The sequence below is a fragment of the Panthera uncia genome, chromosome B4 (genome assembly GCF_023721935.1).
Source record: "Panthera uncia isolate 11264 chromosome B4, Puncia_PCG_1.0, whole genome shotgun sequence".
Classification (NCBI taxonomy): Eukaryota; Metazoa; Chordata; class Mammalia; order Carnivora; family Felidae; genus Panthera; species Panthera uncia.
The window spans coordinates 14,264,646-14,290,988 of NC_064809.1; the positions used below are offsets into that span (position 1 = coordinate 14,264,646).

The window sequence follows — 26,343 nt, forward strand, 5'->3', positions numbered from 1 at the left end:
GACAGAGACAGAGCATGAGCAGGGAAGGGGCAGAGAGAGAGGGAGACACAGAATCTGAAGCAGGCTCCAGCTCTGAGCCATCAGCACAGAGCCCGATGCAGGGCTCGAAATCACAGACTGTGAGATCATGACCTGAGCCGAAGTCGGACACTCAACCAACTGAGCCACCCAGGCGCCCCTTACAGCATCTTTCTTAATAAAAATTCTCAAAGTCAGGATAGAAGGAACATACCTTAACATTATAAAAGCCACATATGGAAGGTCCACAGCTAATATCATCCTCCATGGGGAAAAACTGAAAGCTTTCCCTAGGATCAGGAACATGACAGGGATGTCCACTCTTACCACTGTTTGATAGTGTTGGAAATCCTAGCCTCAGCAATCAGACAACAAAACGAAATAAAAGGCATCCAAATCGACAAAGAAGTCAAACTTTCACTCTTTGCAGATGGCATGATACTCTATGCAGAAAACCCGAAAAGACTCCACCAAAAAGCTCCTAGAGCTGATACAGGAATTCAGCAAAGTCGCAGGATATAAAATCAACATACAGAAATCGGTCGCATTTCTGTACAACAATAATGAAACAACAGAAAGAGATATCAGGGAATTGATCCCATTTACAATTGCATCAAAAACCATAAAATACCGTTTACCTAACCAAAGAGGTAAAACATTTGTACACTGAAAACTATAGAAAGCTTATGAAATAAATGGAAGAAGACACAAAGACACAGAAAAACATTCCATGCTCATGGATAGGAAGAACACATATTGTTAAAATGTCAATACTACCCAAAGCAATCTATACATTCAATGCAATCCCAATCAAAATAGCACCAGCATTCTTCACAGAGCTATAACAAATAATCCTAACATTTGTATGGAACCACAAAAGATCCCCAATAGCCAAAGTAATGTTGAAAAAGAAAACCAAAGCTGGAGGCAACACAATCTCAGACTTCGGCCTGTATTACATAGCTGTAATCATCAAGACAGTACGGTATTGGCACAACAACAGACACACAGACCAATGGAATAGAAGAGAGAACCCAGAAATGGACCCACAAACGTATGGCCAACTAATCTTCAACAAAGCAGGAAAGAGTATCCAATGGAAAAAAAGACCATCTTTTTAAGCAAATGGTTCTGGGAGAACTGGACAGCCACATGCAGAAGGATGAACCTGGACCTCTTTCTTACACACACACAAAAGTAAACTCAAAATGGATGAACGACCTAAATGTGAGACAGGAAACCATCAAAATCCTACAGGAGAAAACAGGCAACCTTTTGGACCTTGACTGCAGCAACTTCTTACTTGACATGTCTCCAGAGGCAAGGGAAACAAAAGCAAAAATGAACTATACGGACCTCATCAAGATAAAAAGCTTCTGTATAGCAAAGGAAGCAATCAACAAAACTAAAAAGCAAGTGACAGAATGGGAAAAGATGTTTGCAAATGACATACTGGATAAAGGGTTAGTATCCAAAATCTGTAAAGAACTTACCAAACTTGACACCCAAGAAATAAATGATCCAGTGAAGAAATGGGCAGAAAACATGCAGAGACACTTTTCCAAAAAAGACATGCAGATGGCAGACACACGAAAAGATGCTCAACGTCGCTCATCATCAGGGAAATACAAATCAAAAGCACATTGAGATACCACCTCACATTGGTTAGAACAGTTAAAGTTAACAAATCAGGAAACAACAGATGCTGGCGAGGATGTGGAGAAAGGGGATCTCTTCTGCACCGTTGGTGGGAATGCAAGCTGGTGCAGCCACTCTGGAAAACAGTATGGAGGTTCCTCAAAAAAATTAAAAATAGAATTACCCTATGACCCAGCGATTGCACTACTAGGAATTTATCCAAAGGTTACAGGAGTGCTGATTAAAGGGGCACATGCACCCCAATGTTTATAGCAGCACTATCAACAATAGCCAGAGTAAGGAAAGAGCCCAAATGTCCATCGATGGATGAATGGATAAAGAAGATGTGGTATGTATATACAATGGAGTATTACTCGGTGATAAAAACAATGAAATCTTGCAACAACATGGATGGAACCGGAGGGTATTATGTAAGTGAAATTAGAGAAAGACATCATATGACTTCACTCATACGTGGAATTTGAGAAACTCAACAGATGAAATAGGCGAAGGGTAGGAAAAATAAGATAAAAACGGAGAGGGAGGCAAACCATAAGAGACGCTTAAATACAGAGAACAAACAGGGTTGCTGGAGGGTGTTGGGTGAGGGATGGGCTAAATGTGCCATGGACATTAAGGAGGGAACTTGTTGGGATGAGCACTGGGTGTTATACGTAAGAGATGAATCACTGGATTCTACTAATGAAGCCAAGACTATACTGTAGGCTAACGAACTTGAGCATAAATTAAAAAAAAAATTTACTAACATATAGCTGCAATTTAATATAACACATAGAAAAAAGTACTTTTGTCATTAGGCTAAGTTACGACATTTTCCTGTTTCAGTGTTCCTTGGCCTCTTCACCTTAGTGTTACTGCTGGTTTGTTCATCTGGCTCCCTGATAGATAGGAGCTCCTGCACTGCAGCGACTCCCTAACCCCAGAGCTAGCACAGTGCTTGACACAACTTGCGCTCAAGAACATTTGTTACATTTAATTATTCAACCTAGTCCCAACTTCATGTTTCAACAAAGTACTCCATCCAGGCACCTTGGTTCAACCAGAAATGCTTTGTAAACATATTAAGTTCAGAAAGGAGTGCTTTATGGCTTCTCCTGCAGAACCACTTTTATTACAAATGATAGAAAAGCTACAAAACAAACATGGTGGTGGGATATGGAAAAACTATGGCTGGGCGCCTAAAACAGAGCGATAACTGTGCGACCATAAGGTAAAGCGTTGCAGTGACAAAAGGGGGAAAAGGGGAAGCAACAAAGGAACAGAGAAGAAAATGGTATCATTTCAGAGGAATAGAGAAGACTGAACAAAAGGCAATTTCTGGAGAATGTCTAAGGACTGATGAATAGTAAATAATCTCAAGTAAAATTATTCTCAAAGGTTACACAAATGCAGCACACTAAAATCAGACAAAAGATGGCAGTCAATATATCTCATCAACTTAAAAAAAATAGCATTTAAAGGGCTCTTTTTATATCAAAAAATAGAGCCCTGGCCCAAACAAGGTTGCCTCCTGAAATATAATTATACCAGGGAGGAGCGCCTGGGTGGCTCAGTCAGTGAAGCATTCGATTTTGGTTCAGGTCATGATCTCATCATTTGAGTTTGAGCCCCACATCGGGCTCTGTGCTGACAGCTCAGAGCCTGGAGCCTGCTTCAGATTCTGTGTCTCCTTCTCTCTCTCTGTGCTTCCCCCACTCGTACTCTCTCTTTCTCACTCAAAAAAATAAAGTGTAAAAAAAAAAAAAAATTAATTATACAAGGGAAAAGAAAGAGAATAAGAGAAAATAAAACAAATCCCATGGTGTGTAATGCACAAACTTGTGTCTGTCATTTCAAATACCATTTATGTAGAATTCAGTGCTTTGAAGGAAACTGAATAAGCTCTATGCCATTTTTTTTTTTTTTTTTAAACAACATGGTCAATTTACAGAGTAACTGAATAACCATGTAAACCAGATATAAGTCCATTTTAGGGAGGAGAAAACTGAGGTTAGGAACTTTCCCAAAATCACACAGCTGAGTAACAGAGGTAGCAGGCTGTCTGATACCAACAGAAGTGTCTTTAGCAGTTTAGAAAGACATTTTACTTTTAATTTTTAATTGTAGTTGATATATACTATCAAATTAGTTTCAGGCATTAAACGGTGATTCAATAATTCTATAGGATACAAAATGTTTACCATGAGAAGTGTGTTACAATATTTATTGACTGTATTCCCTGTGCTGTACTTTTCATCCCTGTGGCTTAAATTTTAGAACTGAAGTTACTACCTCATGACCCTCTTCCCATCCCCCCAACCTCCTCTTCTTTGGCAACCATCAATTTGTTCCCCCTGAGTCTGTTTCTCTTGTCTTTGTCATCATTGTTATATTGTTGGCTTGTTCATTTGTTTTTTAGATTCTACACATAAGTAAAATCATATGGTGTTTTTCTCTCTCTGGCTTATTTCCCTTAGCCTTATGCCCTGTAGGTCCATCCATGTTGTTAATGACAAGATTTCATTCTTTTTTACGGCTGATATTCCTATGTGTATATACCACATTTTTTTTTTCTTTTTTTTTTATTTTTGGGACAGAGAGAGACAGAGCATGAACGGGGGAGGGGCAGAGAGAGAGGGAGACACAGAATCGGAAACAGGCTCCAGGCTCTGAGCCATCAGCCCAGAGACTGACGCGGGGCTCGAACTCACAGACCGCGAGATCGTGACCTGGCTGAAGTCGGACGCTTAACCGACTGCGCCACCCAGGCGCCCCTATACCACATTTTTTATCTGTTCTTCTATAGACACTTAGGTTGTCTCCATATCTTGGCTACTATAAATAATGCTGCAGTAAACATACGGGGGGCATATATCTTTCCAAATCAATGTTTTCCTTATCTTCTGGTAAATATCCAGAAATGGAACTACTGGATTGTGTGGTACTTGTATTTTTAATATTTTGGGGAAACTCACTACTGTTGTCCACGATGTGCCAGCGTGTATGAGCCTGTATGCATCACCAACAGTGTACGAGGATTCCTTTTTTTCCATTTTTCTCCACATCCTTGCCAACGCTTTTTTCTTGTGTTTTTGCTACTAGAGGGGATATCTTATCATGATTTTGATTTGCATTTACCACATATACATTTCAACTAATGTGACATTGAGCATATTTTCATGTTGTCTGTTGGCCCCCTATAGGTCTTCTTTGGGAAGATGTGTATAGAGGTGTTCTGCTCATTTTAAAATTGGGATTTTTTTGGGGGGGGGGTGTTGAGTTGTGGGAGTTCTTTTAATACTTTAGATAATAACCCCTTATTAGATATATGACTTGCAAATGTCTTCTCTCATTTGGTGCTTGCCTCTTTGTTTTGTTGGTTTTCTTTGCTGTGTAAAAATTTTCTAGTTTGATGGTAGTCCCAACAGATTTTAATTTGTTTCCCTTGAGGAGACAAATCCAGAAAAAATATTGCTGAGGTTGATCTCCAAATTACTGCCTATGTGTGTTTTTTTAAAAAATTTCTAATTAAAAAAAAATTTTTTTAGGAGTTTGTAGTTTTAGGTCTGACATTAAGCCTTTAATCTATTTTGAGTTTGTTTTTGTGTAGGGTGTAAGAAAGTGGTCCAGTTTTTCTAGCACCATTTATTGGAGAGACTGTCTTTTCCTTGTATATTCTTGCCTCTTCTGTCATAGATCAAATGACAATATACCATGGGTTTATTTCTGGGCTCTCTGTCCTGTGATATTGATCTGTGTGCCATACCATAATCGTTTTGATTATCATAGCTTTGTAGTACATCTTGAGACCTGGAATTGTGATACCTCCAACTCTGTTCATCATTTTCAAGCTTGCGTTGGCTATTTGGGGCCTTTTGGGGTTCCACACCCATTTTAGGATTTCTGTTCAAGTTCTGTCAAAGCCACTGTTGGTATTTTGATGGGAATTTCAGTGAATCTGTAGATCACTTTGGTAATACGAACAATTTTAACAGTATTCTTCCAATCAAAGAGCATGGTACATCTTTCCATTTATTTGTGTTGTCTTCAATTTCTTTCATCAGTGTCTTGCAGTTTTCAGAGTACAGGTCTTTCGCCTCCTTGGTTAAAATTATATCGAGGTATGTTATTCTATTTGATGTAATTGTAAATGGGCTGGTTCCCTTTCCTTCTTGTGATTTCATTATTAGTGTATAGAGACACAACAGATTTCTGTGTATTGATTTCATATACTGTAACTTTCCTGAATTTATTAATTAGATCTAGTTTTTTGGTGGAGTCGTCATGATTTTCTCCATAAAGTAGTATGTCATCTGAAAACAGTGAATGTTTTACTTCTTCTCTACTAATTTGGATGCTTGTTATCTTTTTCTTGTCCAACTGCTGCAACTGTGACTTCCAGTACTATGTTGAATAAAAGTGGCGAGAGTGGGCATCCTTGTCTTGTCCCTGATCCTAGGGAAAACGTTTCAGCTTTTCACCACTGAGTAGGTCAGCAGTGGGTCTGTCATATATGGCCTTTATTATGTCAAGGTATGTTCCTTCTATATCCACTTTGTTGAGAATTCTATCATGAATGGATGTCGAATTTTGCCAAATGCTTTTTCTGCCATCTATTGAGACAATCATGTATTCTGTTGTGTGTATTAAACCGTGCTTGCAACAAATCCCACTTGATTGTGGTAAATGATCCTTTTAATGTATTTTTCAATTTGGTTGCTAATATTTTGTTGAGGATTTTTGCATCTTAAATTCTCGTTTTTGTTTTTTTTTTGAGTTGTTTAGTATCAGAGTAATACTAGTCCCATAAATTAATTTAAAAGCATTCCTTCCTCTTTTTCATTTTGGAATAGTATGAGAATGGTAAGTAGTAAGTCTTCTTTAAATGTTTGGTAGAATTCACCAGTGAAGCCACTGTCCTGCATTTATGCTTCTCACAAGTTCTTTTGTTTAAAAAAAAAATTTTTTTTTAAATTTATTTTTATTTTTTGAGAGAGGGAGAAAGTGTGTGCAAGTTGGGGAGGGACAGAGGGAGAGAGAAAATCCCAAGCAGGCTGTGGAGCCTGACACGGGGCCTAACCCCACAACCCTAGGATCATGACCTGAGCTGAAATCAAGAGTCAGACACTCAACCAACTGACCCACCCAGGCAGGCGCCCCTTATTCCAAGTGTTTTGATTAGTGACTCAATGTTGTTTACAGTAATGGGACCGTTCTCAGAAGAAGGTTGTACATTTTTAGGAATTTGTTTCTTCTATGTTAATTTGCCAATTTTTAAATAATAATCACTTGTAATTATTTGTATTTCTATGGTCTCATAACTTCTCATTTCTGGTTTTGTTTGGGCCCTTTCTCTTTATTAGCTTCAGTAAAGGTTTATGAGTTTTGTTTATCTTTTCAAACAACTCAGTCTTGCTTTCATTGATCTGTTCCACTGTTGTTGTTTGTTCTCTATTTCATTTATTTCTGCTCTGATCTTCATAATATCCTTCCTTCTACTAACTTAAGCCTTTATTTATTCCTCTTTTTTAGTTCCTTTAGGTATAAGTTTAGATTATTTATTCAAGATATTTCTTGTTTCTTCAAGTAGGCCTGTATTGAGATATACTTCCTTCTTAGAATTACTTTTCCTTCATTCCGAAGATTGTGGACCATTGTGTTTTCGTTTGTCGACAAGTATTTCTTGATTTCCTCTTGGATTTCATTTTAGCCTCTAGGTGTTTGGGTTTCTCCTATTTGTTTTTTTCTTGTAAAAGATTTCTAATTACTTGCTGTGGTAGGAAACGATGGTTCATTCGACTTCAGATGGTTCATTCTTCTTTTATTGAGACTTGTTCTGTGGCCTATCATATGATCTATCTTGGAGAATGTTCCATGTGCACTTGAAAAGAATGTGTGTTCTGCTGTTTTGGGGTAGAGTGTTCTAAACATATCTGTGAAGTCCACCTGGTTGAACATGTTATTCAACGTCACTATTTCCTTGATTTTCTGTGTGGATGATCTAGCCACTGATGTAAGTGGGGTATTAAAGTCTCCTCCTATTATTATTATATTGTCAATTTTGCCCTTGATGTCTGTTAATATTTGCTTTATATAATTAGGTTTTGTTACATTGGGTGCACAGATATTTACAAATCCCATGTCTTCTTCTTGGATGGATCGATTGCTTTATCATTATGTAATGTCCTTTGTCTTGTTATGGCCTTTGTTTTAAAGTCTATTTTGTCTGCTGTAAGTATTGGTACCTAGTTTTTGTTTTTTTTTTTTAACTTCATTTGTATGAAATACTTTTCCAATTCTTCACTTTCAGTCTGTGTGTGTTTTCTGAAGGAGTTTCTTGTAGGCAGCATATAGATGGGTATTGTCCTTTATCCATTCAGTCACCCTATAGCTTTTGGTTGGAGCATTTAGTCCATTTATGTTAATGTAATTTTTATAGGTATGCTGCCATTTTGTTAATTGTTTTTTGGTTGTTTCTGTAGTTTTCTGTTCCTTTCTTTTCTGGTGGTCTGATGGTTCTCTTTAGTGTTATGTTTGAACTGCTTTCCCTTTGGGTATCTTTGGGTTATCAGAGGGTTCATATACAACATCCTATGTGTGTGGCAGTCTATATTAAGTTGATGATTAAGTTCAAATACATTCTAGAAGCACTAAATATTTCCTCCTTTAAATATTTACTTCCTCTTTGAGGAAGTTCTCATGGATTTCATCCACTCTTCTCTAAAGTCCTGTTAGTATCTTTATGACCGTTACTTTGAACTCTTTATCAGGTAGATTGCTTACCTCCATTTTGTTTAGCTCTTTTTCTGTAGTTTTGTCTGTTCTTTCATTTGGAACGCAGTCCGCCGTCTCCTCATTTTGTCTGAGTCTCTGTTTCTATGTAGTTGGTAGGTCACTTAAAATTCCAGGTCTTGAAAGGAGTGGTCCTGTGGTGTAGTGCCCTCCTGTTCAGGAGAACCAGGAGTTCCTGGGGTGACCCCTATGTGGATTGCATGTGCCCTAATGTTGTGGCTGAGCAGCGAATCCTGTGGGCACCCTGGTGTGCAGATCTTGTTCCCTGTGCAAGCAACTGAGAGAGAAAGTCATTTTCTGATACCTCGAGGTACTCCGAGATTTTTCTTTTATCCCATATCTTTGGTCACATCAATTTACCTCCAAAACATCTGCTTTTTAAAGTTTTGTTATTTTTAAAACTTGTATAAAACATGAACCTGAATACAGTGCACATATCCAAACACTTCCCCCACAAAAGGGATACAAAAAACCCACGAAACTATGAACTTGCTTTAAAGACCATATGTAACACTTTATATAGGTCTGATACCTGATTCATTTTTGGGTCTGAGCACACCTATTGGTGTTTATTTTCATTTCTGAATTTGAGATTATTCATTAAACTGAGCCAAGTAAAGCTTATTTCATCCAGTGGTGGGTAAACATACAGAGGTCAGTTGGTTGTACTTTTCATCTGAAGATTTAGAATGATATGTTTTTGAAAAGTGATGATTATTAAGTCCAAGAGAAAATAAACTAGCATGTTTCTTAAGTTAGACAAAAGGCAGAGTGGAAGAAGCTAAATCAGAGTCGAGTCACTACTACAAGCACCATTCGATGTATAGAGAGAAAGGATCTCACATTTATAAAGTGGATACTGTGTGTTAAGTACTGGACAAGGTTCTTTCCACAACATTACTCATTTAATCTTCATGATGATTCTAAAAAATAGATGTGGTTATTTTCATTTGATGGATAGGAAAAAAGACTCATCAGACCCAAAAGCAACTAGCCTAAAGCTAGAAAAAAAACTGAATCCATTCAGGAGTTCAAAAGGACTTATTGATTCCACAATGTAGATTTTCCTGTATCGTAATTTACAATGGCATGTCAGGTATGACTTGGTTTTAGTTACACACAAATGCAAAATTGATCAAATTAACCCACCTACAGTGATACAGTGGACGCTCTAGTGATATACACGTGAACTTTTAAAACTTTCTTTGCTAGAAATGTTAGACTCAGACTCAGACTCATAAGGATAATTTGTCTTGTCCTTCTGCATCTTTTCCCAGCACAATCAATTACGTGGAGTGGAGTGATGTCAGCAAGATGGTGTGCGAGAAGGCCCCGAGGCATATCTCCTTCCACTGCCCACAAAAAACAACAAAAGCAGTAAGTAGGTAACCATAAACTTAAGAAAACACCTCAGGCAAAGCTCTAGAGTACAGAGAAGCAGCAGCAGCAACAACCCTGTGGGGTTCAGAATAATGGAGGATGGCCGCATCCGGAAGTACAGCAAACATATTCCCTGGGTCACTCCGTCTCCCTAGTCAAGATCAGAGTGCCACCAAGGAGGATCCCCTCTGAGGAAGTTCACTACATGGCATAATGGAAAAGAGGAGAACCCCAGCAAGCCTCACCACGGTGACGTCTGCAGCCTTCGCTTCGCCCGCCTTCAGCAACGTTGATTCCAGTCGAAGGAGCTACCCACAACCCCCCTCACTTTGCATCTACTTCCAGAGGCTGGAGCTGCTGCTGCAGTGAGCCCTTCAACACCGCTGTCTCACTCCCTCAGAGGGGGGCAATAGAGCACTTCACCATATGTGAGATCAGAGGTGCCACAGGTCTGTGTCCCACCTCTGCCCACCGCCCCACCCCCCCAGGTTGCGGCTTTATCCCACCACTACCAGGGTGCCAATGGACACATCATTGCTGGCAAGGGGTACTAGTGCCCTGAGCCATACCCCATATCCTGGATCACAGCTTTGAACATCACTTCCAGGGCTGTGCTGCCATTGCTCTGAGCCCAGTTCCCCAGGACCTGACATGCAGCTTCAACAGACCACCACTGAGATTGTGCTGCTGACCTGTGACTGCTTCCTGGAGCCCAAGTTGGGACTTTGGCTGACTCTATGCAGGCTATGCTGCTACTGCATCGTGTCATCACAGGGCCTGTGCCACTACTGTGTGACCCAACACTACCTAGTCACCTGAGTGAGCCCCTAAAGCCCAGTTCTGTGGGATATCTGCACACACATGGACCCCAGACACCAGTACCACAGATGCAAGTGCATCTGTGGCCCAGGATCTAGGCACTGTGATAGTTCTACACGTGCCTGATCCTTGGACCCTGATGTTAATAATGCTCTGAGTGCCAGCAGGCAAGACAAAGAGCAGAGAATACCCTCAGCAAGAACTTCCTCCCACAGGCAAAAGGGAAGAACAGAAATATTCCAGCAGCCACAGCCTTTGCCTCTGAGGACCACAACAGCACTACCAGCCACTGCTACCTGTAGGAAACTGCGCAGTCTTAGACACAGAAGATCCCCACGCTATGGTCAATGTCAAACTCAGCCAATGAAGATGTACACAGTCTGTACCACTGTGTGGTCTCAAAAATCCACGATGCTGTTTCCCACCTAGGGGGTGCCATAGCAGCCACCTCCAGGTTAAAGTCTTCCTCCAATGAAGCCAGTCCAAAAAGGTGGGAAAAGGTGACTTACAACTTCAAGTGCACAGACATAAATGCAAAGCCATCAGAAACATGAAGAAACAAGAAAAGATAAAACCACCAAAACAGTGTAATTTTCCAGTAACTGACCCCATAGAAATGAGTATCTGCAAGTTACCTGAAAAAGAATTCAAGAGAATTCAGAAAACTCAATGAATTTAGGAAAACAACATGAGAACAAAAAGAAGTTCAACAAAGAAGTATAAATCAAAGAAATGAAATTTTGGAGCTTAAGGATATAAGAAATGCAATGAAAAAAGCAACAAGTAGCTTGAATAGGCTCAATCAGGCAGAAGAAAGATGGATAGGTCTCTGGATATTATCAAGTCAAAGGAAAATGAAGAAATTAGAATGAAAAAGACTGAGAAATCCCAAATGCATTACACTCTTGGGCATCAACAAGAAAATCAATATATGCATTACGGAAGTTCCAGAGGGAAGAGGGGGGAAAGAAATGAAAACTTCCCAATTCTGGAGAAAGAGATAGCCATTCAGGTAACATGAAGGTCTAAGATCCAAAGACATCTTCACTAAGACGTATTATTGTAATCAAACTCACTAAATTCAAAGACAGAGAATTTTGAAAGCAGCAACAGAAAAAAAAAAAAAAGACTCCTCTCACACAATGGAATCTCAAGCCTATCAGCAGGTTTCTCAGCAGAAACCTTACAGGTCAAGAGAGTTTGGGATGCTACATTCAAAGTGCTCAAAAGAAAAAACTGTTAAAGAATACTTTACCCAGCAAAACTGTCATTCACAAAGGAGACAGAGATAAACATATTCCCAGACAAACAAAAGCTGAGGAATTTATCACCATGAGCCTGCCCTATAAGAAATACTGTTTTTTTTTCAAGCTGAAATGAAAGGATGCTGAATTAGTAACATGAGAACATAAATAAGTATAAAATTCATTGGTAAATGTGAATATACAGTGAAATTCAGAATCCTCTATTGGAAGTGTAATAGAGACTTGTTTATGTCCAACACCTCAAGGAACTAGAAAGAAAAAAATAAATGAAGCCCCAAATTAATGGAAGGGAAAAAAGAACAAGGATCAGAGTGGAAATAAATGAAATAGAAATGAAACAGAAAAGGTGAATGAAACTAAGAGCTGATTTTTTTGAAAAGAGAATTGAGAAACCTTTAATAAGACACATCAAGGAAAAAAAAAGGACTCGAATAAAATCAGAATAGAAGATGTGACATCTGATACCACAATCATAGAAATACAAATGATCAGAGGAGACTACTATTAACATTTATATACTAAATAACTGGACAACTGGACAAGAAAAAATGGATAAATTGCTACAAACATACAACAGATCAACTGTGAGTAAAGAGACTGAATCAGTAATCAAAAATCCGGTCAACAGACACAAGTCCAGGACCCGATAGCTTCACTGGTGAGTTCTAAATATGTTGAAAGAATACATACCAATTCTTCTCAAACTCTTCCAGAAGCAGAAGAGGCAGGAATACTCCCTAACTCCTTTCATGAAGCCAGGATTATCCTGATATCCAAACTAGACAAAAATGGCACAAGAAAGGAAAATTGCAGGCCAATATCCCTGATTAACACAGATGCAAAAATCTTCAACAAAATATTAGCAAATATTAAACAATACATAAAAGGTACCACATACAACCATCAAGTGGGGTTTATTCCAAGGATGAAAGGATAATTTAAAATACACGAATCAACCAATATGACATACCATATTAACAGAATGCAAGATAAAAAATCATATGATCATCTCAAGAGACGCCAAAAAAGCCTCTGACAAAAATGAACATCCATTCATGATTAAAACTCTCCACATAGTGGATATAAACGGAACTACCTCAACATAATAAAGGCCATGTTTTGTTTTGTTTTGTTTTGTTTTGTTTGTTTTTTTAACATTTATTTATTTTTGAGACAGAGAGAGACAGAGCATGAACAGGGGAGGGGCAGAGAGAGAGGGAGACACAGAATCCAAAACAGGCTCCAGGCTCTGAGCGGTCAGCACAGAGCCCGACGCAGGGCTCGAACCCATGGACCGTGAGATCATGACCTGAGCCGAAGTCGGACGCCCAACCGACCAAGCCACCCAGGCGCCCCAATAAAGGCCATGTTTGACTAGCCCACAGCTATTATCACACTTAACAGTGAAAAGCTGAAACCTCTTCCTTTAAGATCAGACAAGACAAGGATATCTACCCTTGCCACTTTCATTCAACACAGTATGAGAAATCCCAGCCAAGCAATTAGGCAAGAGAAAAAAAGGGCATCCAAGTTGGGAAGGATGAACTAAACCTGTCACTGTCTACAGAGGACATGACACTATATATTAAAAAAAAAAAAACACCACAAAAAAACCCCTAAACACTCCACTAAAAAAGTGGTTAAACAAATTCAGTGAGGTTGCAGAATATAAAAACCTGTTGTACGTCTGTACACTTATAATGAACTATCAGAAAGAGAAATTAAGAAAATAATTCCATGTACTATTATGTAAAAAGAATAAAATAGGCATAAATTTAATAAGGAGGTGAAAGAGCTGTAACTGAAAACTGGAACACATTAATGAAACTGAAAACACAAATAAAAAGAAGGCTATTCTGTGTTTATGGACTGGAAGAATTAATATTGTTAAAATGTCTACACTACCCAAAGCAATCTACAGATTCAATGCAATCCCTATCAAAATACCAATGGCATAGTACACAGAACTAGAATCAACAATTCTAAAATTTCTGCGGAAACACAAAGATCCCAAATACTCAAAGAAATCTTGAGAAAGAAGAAAGCTGGACACATCACACTTCCTGACTGTAAAGTACATTACAAAGTTATAGTAATCAAAACAGTATGATATTGGCATAAAAAAAGACACATAATTCAATGGAACAGAGACCTGAAACTATAAACGGTCAATTAATAACAAAGGAATCAAGACATACAAGGAGGAAAGGACAGCCTCTTCTATGAATGGTATTGGGAAATGTGGAAAGCTACATGCAAAAGAATAGAACTGGACCACTATCTTATACCATACATAAAAATTTAATCCATTTAATACTAGAATATAATATCAGGTTTTCTAATAAAAGTTTTATGTTTTCTAAGTGGTAAGCTTCAAGACACGTCTTGGCTATGACTTTCTGAATTTAACCCCAAAGGAAAGGCAACAAAATCAAATGTACATAAAACTAAAACGCTACACAGTGAATGAAATAATCAACGAAATGAAAAGTCAACCTACCAAATAGGAGAAAATATTTGCAAATGATGTATCTGATAAGGGGTTATTATCCAAAATACATAAAGAACTCATACAACTCAACAGCAAAAAACCCACACAATATTTTTAAAATATGGGTAGAGGATCTGGATAGACATTTCTCTAAAGTGGATATAAAGATGGCCAACAGGTACATGAAAGGTACCACTAGTCATCAGGGAAATGCAAATCAAAACTACCATGAGATATCACTTCACACTTTTTGAATGGCTATTATCAAAAAGACAAGAAATAACAAGTGTTGGCAAGGATGTAGAGAAAAGGGAATATTTATGCACTGTTGGTGGGAATGACAGATGACATTATCATATTTATATTATATATATATGATATAAATATATTAACATAAATATAAAACCCTAAAAACTCCATTAAACCACTGCTAGAACTAATCAATTATTTCAGTAAATTTGCAGGATACAAAATCAACATACTAACATCAGTTGCATTTCTATACATCAATGGACTACCTGAAAGAAAAATTAAGAAAGCAATCCCACTTACAACAGCAATGAAAACAATGAAATACTTAGAAATAAGTTTAACCACAGAGATGTAAGACTTATACACCAAAAACTGAGACACTGATGAGAGACTGAAGACTAACAAATAATGGAAAGATACCCTATATACTTGGATTGGCAGAGTATCGTGAAAATGTCCATAGTATCCAAAGCAATCTATAGGTTTCATGCAATCCTTATCAACATTCCAATGGAATTTTTCACAGATGGAAAAATTATTTTGGAACCACAGAAGACCCCACGTAGCCAAAGCAATCCTGGGAAAGAGAAATAAAGCTGGAGGCATCATGCCACTCGATTTCAACCTGCATTACACAGCTACAATAATCAAGGGAGTACGGCTCTGGCATAAAAACAGGCACATAGACCAGTTTAACAGAATGGAGAGCCCAGATGTGAACCCATGCACATATGGTTGACTAATTTTTCACAAGGGTGCCAGAAACATACAGTGAAGAAAGGATAGTCTCTTCAATAGATGGTTTTGGAAAAACTGGATAGCCACATGAAATGGATATGAAATGAAACCAGATCCCTTACACCACACAAAATTAACTTGAAATGGATCAGAGACTTAAATGTAAGATCTGAAACCGTAAAACTCCTATAAGAAAACATAGGAAAAAAGATCCTCATCACTGGTCTTGCCAGTGATTTCTTGATTAAGACACCAAAACACAAGCAATAAAAACTAAAACAAGTGGGGCTATATTAAATTAAAAAGCCTCTGCAGAGCAAAGCAATAAACTGAAAAGGCAACCTATAGAACAGGAGAAGATCTTTGCAAACCATCTATCTGATAAGGGGCTAATACCCACAACATTAAGAATTCAAGGAATTTAATAGCAAAAAAGAAAATAACCCAACTAAAAATGGGCCATGGGTCTGAATAGACATGTTCTAAAGACAACATACAAACAGACAACAGGCATATGAAAAGATGTTCAATATTACTAACCATAAGGACAGTGAAATTCAAAACTACAATGAGGTATCATCTCACACTTGTTAAGATGGCTTTTATCAAAGAGATGAGATAAATGTTGGTGAGTATGTGGAGAGAACAGCACCTCTATACACTGTTGGTGAAAATATAAAACAGTAACCCATTAAAAAATAGTATGGAGTTCCTTAAAAAATTAAAAACAGAACTACCATATGATCCAGCAATCCTACTGGTAGGTATTCTCTGAAAGCAGCGAAATCAGTAATTTGAGGAGATATCTGCACAACCCGAGTCACTGCAGCATTATTCACAATAGCCAAGATATGGAAACAACCTAAGTGTCCATAGATGGATAAAGAAGATGTGGTTTATATATGCATAAACAATGGAATATTGATTAGCCATGACAACGGAGGAAATCCTACCTTCTATAATAATATGGGTGGACCTTGACGGCATTATACTAAGTGAAGTAAACGAGACAGATAAAAGACAAATGCCGCACAAAGATCCATTCGTGAAACAGGAGAATGGTGGTTACAGGGGCTGGGAAGGGTAGATTAATTGGGGAGATGTTTAAGAAGTTACTTGCAACTAGTAGATAAATGAGTTCGGGAGAGCTAATGCAAAGCATAGTGATTACAGTACAAAATTCTATACTATGCTACAAGACTAGATCTTAATTGTTCTCACCAAAGAAAAATTATAACTATGTGACATGACAGAGGTGTCAGTTAATGGTACTGTAGTAATCATTTTGTAATATATAAATTATAAAAGCAACACTTGGTATACCTTAAACTTACAGAATATTATTTGTCAATTTTATTTCAATTTTTAAAAAACACTCTGGAAGACTTACTTAATATTAGTTTGAATAATAAAGGAATACCTTTTCAACAACCTTGTTCAGAAGGTGGTATTTTCCCGTTTAACACTGACAGAGGTCAAGATTCAAGTAACCATAACTTTGTTACCCCCAAGAAACCTGCAAACCTTCTATTATGCTATGTGAGGATTTGACAATCACTTCAGTATCCTTATTTGTTCCCATTTTGACACTTCCCCTTTAAAATTTTCAAGAAATGCAATCTACATTTCCTTCAACAATCTAAAAACACTTTTGGATAAAACTCAGGGATTAATATATTTCAAATATGTAAAGAGATAAAACACAGCGTCGGTGTTAATAAAATAATAAAATCTTTTACCTTCTGGATCATAGGTTTGAAAAACTCTCCTGGCTTGTTCTGAAGGTGCCTCAGGAGCAACTAAAGCCATGTCCTGAAAAGACAGAAAGCACGCTATCAACCAGCTACAATATCATGACCTTAAAAATAAACAGGACAAATACAAGGCTAGGGTGAGGACACAGGACATCGGGAGTCAGAAGACTTGGGAGTTCTAGTTCTATCAGATGTGTGTGACTAGGTAAGTCACAAACTCTGTGGGCCTTCACTGTACATTTGAAATTTGAAAAACAGGACAAGTACTTCAGCCATAGGGAATCGTTGTGATCGTGACACTGAAGCTTTATATAAAAGCTCTTGAAAAGTTTAGTATTACAGAGATGAGTCATTACTATAAAATAGAATCTGCAAAAAGCAATGATCTACACATCTTTGTTCAAATAAAAATAAACAGAACTTAAAATATACTCTAGTTTTCAAATACTTAAAAATTAAATCAAGATCTAGGATAGCAAACAATTACATAGAAATGCATTTGAAATTTATTAGTTTAGTAAGCATTTTACATCAATACCTGGCCACAGATCAACAATCAAGTTTTGCATGTCCAGGATTTTAATTTTTCTTAACTCAAAGGAAACATCTAGAAGGCAGATTTCTTTTTCCCATAAAACGAATTCTCTATCATATCTAATTTCTTTACATAGTAAGCCATATTACAATTTATCAAAAATAACCACAAAATTGAGTGTTATCTTGGACCCTTCACAAAACTTTACTCCATATCAACTGTTAGAAAATTCTACTTGACTGACAGAAATGTAGAATCTGGGCCCCAGTTGTCCTCTATTCATAGTGTTGGTCTGAGCCTCTGTCTATAATTGTGTTCACTGACCCAAACCTCCTCAGGGAACAAGTTTCTAACTACCTCATTTTACCTTCTTGAATCCTCTTTAAGAAGTTATGGGATATACAATTTGAAATGCTGTTCCTCTTTGGAAACACATTTTTGTAAGAAATGTACTAATTATCTGTTGTCCTAATCACTCCCCACCCCTGCCGCTTCACCCCAAAGATGAAGGAACAAAGTGTAAGAATCAATTAGAGTAGTTCTTATGAGACTAGGTGCCTCAGTTTATATGGGAACATAAGTCAAATGGGAATGGGAATTAAAACAATTACACATTTTTCAGGTATTAAAGTAAAAAAAAAATGCTATTTTATAACACAGTCAGTCAAATTTGTTCTTTCCCACTTACTAGCCCTTTGCCTGCAGTTTCAATACTACTTTGCAGATGATCTGCATGTCAAGTCGCATGTTTTCATCTGGCCTAACTTTCAATCCTTTCTGATTTCATGATCCAGTCCTTCATTGCTGGATACTTGGATAGTGTCTAATCTTTCACTATGAGAAACAGTGCTCTACCGAACAAAGCAGCACATGTAATTTCACACATGTGCAGTTTTATCTGTAGGAGACAGCACGGAGTAGGATTGCTGGGTCAGAGGAAGAATGCACTTGTAATTCTGGTTGATACTGACAGACTCTTGTGTTATGTTTATTTAGCCTATTCAGAACATTAGTTCTTAAAAACGCTTTCCTTTTTATAATATATCACCGGTAAAGCCTTAGAACTATAATTAACTTTGTACTGAAGCTAGGATCCCAGCGTCAGCTCTCAGATTTAGGGAGCAATTACTAACACTGGGGCTATTATTATTATTCCCTAGCTGCTTTTATCACATCCAAACCGTAAGTGTAAAAGTCGCTGCATGTATTTCACTGTAAGCTTTAGTTTCCTTAACTATTTTTTTAAGTCTATTTTTTTTCTTTTTAAAATTTTTTTTAAATTTCATTTTCTTAATTTACATCCACATTTTTTAGCATATAGTGCAACAATGATTTCAGGGATTGAGATTCCTTAATGCCCCTTACCCATTTATCCCATCCCCCCCTCCCACAACCCCTCCAGTAACCCTGTTTGTTCTCCATATTTAAGAGTCTCTTATGTTTTGTCCCCCCGTTTTTATTTTTGCTTCCCTTCCCTTGTGTTCATCTGTTCTGTGTCTTGAAGTCCTCATATGAGTGAAGTCATGATATTTGTCTTTCTCTAATTTTGCTTAGCATAATACCCTCCAGTTCCACCCACACAGTTGCAAATGGCAAGATTTCATTCTTTTGGATTAATACTCCATTGTATATATATACCACATCTTCTTTATCCATTCATCCATCGATGGACATTTGGGTTTTTTCCATACTTTGGCTATTGTTGATAGTGATGCTATAAACATTGGGGTGCATGTGTCCCTTCAAAACAGCATCCCTGTATCCCTTGGATAAATACCTAATAGTGTAATTGCTGGGTCATAGGGTAGTTCTATTTTTAATTTTTTGAGGAACCTCCATACTGTTTTCCAGAGTGGCTGCACCAGCTTGAATTCCCACCAACAATGCAAAAGAGATCTCTTTCTCTGCATTCTCACCAACATCTGTTGTTGCCTGAGTTGTTAATGTTAGCCATTCTGACAGGTGTGAGGTGGTATCTCATTGTGGTTTTGATTTGTATTTCCCGGATGATGAGTGATGTGGAGCATTTTTTCAAGTGTCTGTTAACCATCTGGATGTCTTCTTTGGAGAAATGTCTATTCATGTCTTTTGCCCATTTTTTCACTGGATTATTTGTTTTCTGGGTGTTGAGTTTGAGAAGTTCTTTATAGATTTGGATACTAACCCTTTATCTGATATGTCATCTGCAAATATCTTCTCCCATTCTGTCGGATGCCTTTTAATTTTGCTGTTTCCTTTGCTGTGCAGAAGCTTTTTATTTTGACGAGGTCCCATTAGTTCATTTTTGCTTTTGTTTCCCTTGCCTCTGGAGACGTGCTGAGTAAGAAGTTGCTGCGGCCAAGATCAGAGAGGTTTTTGCTTGCTTTCTCCTGGAGGATTTTGATAGTTTCCTGTCTTACATTGAGGTCTTTCATCCATTTTGAGATTATTTTTGTGTATGGTGTAAGACAGTGGTCCACGTTCATTCTTCTGCATGTCACCGTCCAGTTTTCCCAGCACCACTTGCTGAAGAGACTGCCTTTATTCCATTGGATATTCTTTCCTGCTTTGTCAAAGATCAGTTGGCCACATGTTTGTAGGTCCACTTCTGGGTTCTCTATTCTGTTCCATTAATCTGAGTGTCTCTTTTTGTGCCATGCTTAACTATTTCTAACCCTTCTTTTCTTTTTCAATTCTTCCCTTTGGAATGGCTGCTGGGATCCGGGGATTCATCACTGAAATTCTGGCTAAGGAGAAAGTACAGCTCCAGATGAGATTTTATCCAAACATAAACTTGTACGGGCCCAAGATGAGGATACAGTCCTTAAGTTTCTCTTAACCATCTGCTGCATTTCAACCTTTGTTACTAGTAAGTGATGAGGAAAAACTTAAAATGAGGGTTAAAACAGGACTTTGGATTTTCTAAATATAAGTATGATCTAAACAGAGGGAAAGGAAATACTGTTTTTCTTGGTCAATAAATAAACTTTTTAGGGAAGAGGTGGCAGAGAATACATCTGAAGCATTATTTTAATACTCTTAATAAGTGAAGTTTTGGGAAATTACTACTGTTTAGTTATACTAATAAGGAAGATTCTGGTTTCAGCCACAGACAAAAGTTTACATCCAATCCTCTGCATTCAAGGTATCAGAAAATGCAGAAGTATAAAAGAATTAGAAGCGAACCACCTGATACCTTATCTCTAAGTTCCAAGCGCTACAAATGAAAAATATACTATGCTAATGTCAAAAAGATTTAAAACAGGCTTAATCAAAAGCGTGCTGCCTTATCTCTTGCCTTTGGTTATGAACATACAAACCACGTAGGCTTCAGAAAACGTATTATTCTTGTTTGAATAGGCTATATATGCTGGCCTGATACAGAAGATCATCTGAAGCTTGGGCACAACTCCCAGCGTCCTCTGGTTTAACAAATGTTCACTTAGAACAGGGGCTGGTGGTATACTTTTTCTCTAATGGGCCAGGGAGTACATACTCCAGGTCTTGCAGGCCATGTGATCTCAGCAGCAAGACAGCACAGTCAATACATAAACAAATGAGCATGGATATGTTCCAGTAAGTATTTTACAAAAATAGCTCATGGCTTGATTTGCCCTGTGGGCCAGTTTGCTAACCCATGATGTATTATTTCCTCAAATGCACCGACACTTATTAAATACGCCTTCTTTCCAACACATCTGGGGGTATAAAGAAGTCTTAGTACCTTAATGGGCTTCATAAAGAAGATAATTCTGGCTCTCATCTGAAAGAGAAAAGAGGGTAGGGAACCCTTGCTGGGAGGAATTAAGAGCCATGGCTGGGGGACTAGAACTGTGAGAAGAGCAGTAGTCAGCAAGGGAAGTCAGCTGTGGTGGAAGAACGAACATCAGGAGTTAGGAGGTGATGGTTACGTCTCCAGGCAGAGCACATGGCGTTCCCACAATGCTTAGCACACATGGAACACTTAGTGCTGCGAACAGGCCAGCGGAAGCCGGACGCGGGCACTAGACGAGACAGGGTTGCAGAGCCTACGAGATGAGGCACTGGAACGGATGACAGGTGGTAACTTCAAACATGTCACAGGAGAGGAAGGCAAAAAAGGAATTTAGACTGTTCACTGTTTGAAGTTTCTAAGTTGAACCAAGTAGCTCAAAACCCTGTATGTGAGCAAACAGCCCATGTGTCAACCACCTAAACACAAATTCTTTTTCTCCTCCCAAAACACGGCCCAGTGGCATGGGCTGTGATATACTAATAGTGATACACTAATAGCTAATTTGCTAAACTCCTTAGAAATTAATTGTTCCTAATCATACCACTCATTTTAAGATGTGTTTATGCCAGAGGGAGAAGAGAAAAAGGAAAAGAAAAGAAACGCCAAAGCAAAAAAAAAGTGAATTCTAATGAAAACATTCCAAATGTTTTCATCCACAAATCAAAGCCAGTATGGTCTTCTAAACTGATTCCTGGCTTGTTTATTTTGAGTATTTACAATGATTTTTAGATTATTATAGAAAGCCATCTCTTAGTTAACACGTGTTTAAATTTACAGAATGTTTAAATGTTTATAGATGAAACCTGGAAAAGTTACAAAACCACCTATTCCCATTCAAGTGTTTCATGCTGAACTCTCTTTAACTTTCTAATTTGGTTTAAAATGACAAATTCCAACACTAATTTTAACCAATTTCTTTAACTTAAATACATCTGAATAAGGTTCTAGTTTAAACATCTGTAAGAGAATGATCCAGGTCGTAAATTTGGTAATATATTAATGTCAAATGTATTTCATATTTGCATAGCAAGTTTGGCAAATGAAGAATTCTATTCAACTGAGGAAGACTCCTTTACCATCTTAAGGCAAAATATTTTAGCGAGAGATACAACTGATGTGTTTTTCTCACTGAACATAAAGGATGAAGTAAAATGGAACTCCGATGTAATAAGTAACTGTGTAAGTATGAGGAATAATAAGAGAACATTACCCTTCAGATTTCCATTTCCAAGACTTAATATAGCAATAGCTTTTAGATTACATATTTAGTATATTCTTTGCATATAACTATCCACACCTCCATAATGTTTTGAACACTGTCCAGCCTGTTAAATGGTGAAGAAAGAGGTAGTCTGTACATTTAAGGTGACCACCTAGTGGGAGGGAGAAAAATGTGCTACTATATGCTTATTTTGGTGAACAGTATTAAAACTGTCTTAAGAAAATTACACTGCAAAACAAAATTCAAACATACACCCCCCCGCCAGAAAACCAATGAGTTACAAATAGATTCCAATGATGTAATTCCAAGTTATCCAAATCAGCAAGTATACCTGTAGACATTTTTTCCTTCGCGCCTAAATGCATTAAGTAGGACAAAATACCGAGTTGTACTGGATCTGAAACTCTTTTAGGTACCCCTCATTGGGAAAAGATAGAAAACCTAACAGTCAAATATTTAAATATTGTTTTAGTTATTTAAACTCTGATTTACCATCAAAATTATTTTTATTCTAAAAGTAGTTCTCCGTATTGGTCAAATATAATTGGATGCTTTTATCAGAGCAGAGGAATTTTAGAACAATTTCTATTTAGCCAATTTACTGGGCAACTGGGATTGCTACACAAAATAGCTTTTAAAATGATCTGTCCTCAACCAACTTGCCTTAATTGGCAAAGTGCTATTGAAGAGAAGGGGGGAAAAAGGCAAGCTGTTAAGGGACTATCTAATATCCTATAGTCATGAAACAAATACCTCTTTTCACGTAGTTCTGCCTACACTGTTACTATAATTATTTGGTGTTCACCATAAACCTTTTAAAATGTAACATTAGCTATCCTTCTAAACAGCCAGTGAAATATAAGGCAGGCCTATGTTCAGTTCATGGGCTAGGTGTAAGTAGCTCATTACTGAAAAGGTCTTTAAAGTTTATTCATTATGGCTTTCATCATTATCAAGAGCAATCTCTTGTCATAAGTAATCAAAGAACTTCTGAGAGTTTTACCTAACTTCAGGAATGATCACACATATAAAGTACAATTTAGCTCCCAGACAACATTTTATAGTGCTATGAAGATCCCTTCAAAAGAAAAAAAAGTTAACTGGTATAGAACATACCTTTAAGCTGTAAGTAATGTTTGCTTTAAAATCACTTTATGTTTCATATGCACTCTTAAACTCATTATACTTCTGAAAATATTTGGGGGTTACTATGAAACATTTTATATCAATTACCAAATGCTATTAAATATGTAACAGTTTTCAGTGCCAATGTTAGAAACAATTCAGGTAATGCCACGTCAACTGAAAGTAGCTAGGACAGTGGTCTTTTTTCTTTACTCTTCCATTATTTCCCCCCAAATGTGCAAAAGCCCTTGGCTATCTCCACAGCAGCCCACGGCTGTGCAGCACTGATTTGTGCTGCACTGGCAGCGAAGTCAGGGAAGGAAACATAAGAAAAGCCCTTCAAGGCTCCTTCTCCAAAAAAAACCAAACAAACTTTAAATGTGCAAGTTGAAATAAGGCAGTAGGAGGAAGTCTCCAATAGGTATCATCATCGTCATTACTATTATTAACACCAGTCGAGGGGCTTCTTTTTCTCCCTTTCATCGTAACTATACAGCTCATCTTAAAAATCCTTCCAACCTTTCTCAATTGGTTTCTGCCAGAGAATTCACCTCTAAGACCTAAGGCGTCTACTCTATGCAACCAGAATCATGTTCAGTGTTCTGTTGCTTATGTGAAGAACTGCGCAGAGAAGAGCTGTTAGCCTTTTAATTACTGATTTTCATTACGAAAACAGCTAACATAAGCCATTACTCTCTAGGCACATGATACCTCCATAATTCAAGAAAAGTGACTCCCTAACTTATTTAAATGGTTGAAGTTAATATTCACTGATCAGCTGGATAAAAATCAAATACGTTGTTAAAAAGTTCCTCCTGATTTCTAAGTAAAGACTCTATATCAATTGAATCAATTTAAAAATTTTTTTTTTTTTAACGTTTATTTATTTTTGAGACAGAGGGAGACAGAGCATGAACGGGGGAGGGTCAGAGAGAGAGGGAGACACAGAATCTGAAACAGGCTCCAGGCTCTGAGCCATCAGCACAGAGCCTGACGCGGGGCTTGAACTCACGAACCGCGAGATCGTGACCTGAGCTGAAGTCGGACGCTTAACCGACTGAGCCACCCAGGCGCCCCCAATTGAATCAATTTAAACTGCTAAATCACCTGGACACAAGAGTAACTGATTTATGGTGGTAGAAGAGGTTGTTCTCACACTCTTGCCCCTCCGGGCCTTGTAAGAGGATTATTTATCACTGCCTGTGGCTAGAGGACACAAAGTACCTCTCTGGTAGGGGTCTACTTCCTACCCTCACGGGACATGAGGTTTGGCCAGAGAAATGAAAGCAGAAGTGACATCACGCTAGCTCCCAGAAGAAGCTTTAAGCGCCACCTGCGTTTTTGCCAGGTGTCTCTCTGTTCTCCCTCTGCCAAGAGAAGTGCACAATCCTATGGGCTGCTCCTTCAGTCCAGATCTTAGAATGACGAAGGCACATGGAACGCACCTGCAGCCAACATGTAAAAGTGAGAAAGAAATGAGCTTTTGTGTGTGTTTGGGGAGAAGGGGTATGGTGGGAGGGGTGTACCCAGTATATGCAAATACAGGGTGCACGGTCTGGAGAGGATTTAAATGTAACAAAACGGACGCCGTCGTAATGTTTTTTATCACCAACACATGCAGGCAAATTCGAACAATTCCAGTGGCAGACATCCCTCCTACCTGGGGTAGACTGCACTCCTCGAATACTGAATAAATCACTTAAATTGCAGGGTCTTTGCTTCAGAGAGCTGGCATGAGGAATTAAAACCTAATATTCTGCCCAGGGTTTCACTTTGCTTGTGCCCCACGTGTATTCGCTTTTCCTATTCATAGGTGGCTACCTTTTCCTCTCGTCTTTCCCTTCGTGTTTACCCACTAACAATTTTGATAATATGAACTGTATAAAGGGGTCGCAGTACTCAAAGTTCTAATATTCTTCAGTTTTATCACAACTTTGGAGAAACATTCTTATTCTTCATTATGAAAGTTGTTCTACTTCCATGAACACGCCTTACATTCATGCCTTGGGTATTCAGGTTAAGCCTTTCATATCAAGATAAGCATGCAAACATAGTATACCAAAGACCGTGTGGAAATAAATGATTATTCCAGCCGGTCCTGTATCTGATGCCAGCCTTTACTTCCTTCTTAATCTTCCAGCACAACTAGTCTGGTTCGGCCATCCTGAACCCATTACTATTCCCCAAATAGAGCATGGACTGTCGTCACCTCCCTCATCTCTTGTGTTTCTGCTTCATCTTTTCTCCAAACCTAGAACACAGCCCTCATTTCATATTAAGTCAAAAACTTATGTCCTTTAATTCATGTATCATATCCTCTGTACCTCTCCCCTCTTCCAGTCTCTATTCCACTCTTGTATAATTATTTGCTTTTTGTATACCTAAGGGACAGAAGTCGTTAAAAGCTAAGGAGTCAGAAGATTTGAGTTTGAATCCTGGCTTTGGTGCTCACTAGCATTTAACTTTGGAGTTGTTATTTTTCACTGGCCCCAGACTATAAAATGTTGACGAAAAATGGTACTTACCTCACAGGGGTGAACTGAGGATTACACGAATGCAT

At 38.0% G+C, this 26,343-nt stretch overlaps 1 protein-coding gene across 5 annotated transcripts in view; it reads right to left on the reverse strand.

Annotated features, from left to right (window-relative positions):
* The window catches only part of MINDY3 (MINDY lysine 48 deubiquitinase 3), a 100,653-nt gene that overhangs the window by 15,182 nt on the left and 59,128 nt on the right, over nt 1-26,343 (reverse strand). For 4 of the 5 annotated variants that reach the window (XM_049624671.1, XM_049624670.1, XM_049624669.1 and 1 more), the window contains one exon: nt 17,133-17,205. In XM_049624671.1, coding sequence (XP_049480628.1) covers nt 17,133-17,205 — 73 coding nt within the window. Of the gene's footprint in view, nt 1-5,585; nt 8,726-17,132; nt 17,206-26,343 lie in introns of those variants that run through there. The other variant, XM_049624672.1, reaches the window with a different exon arrangement.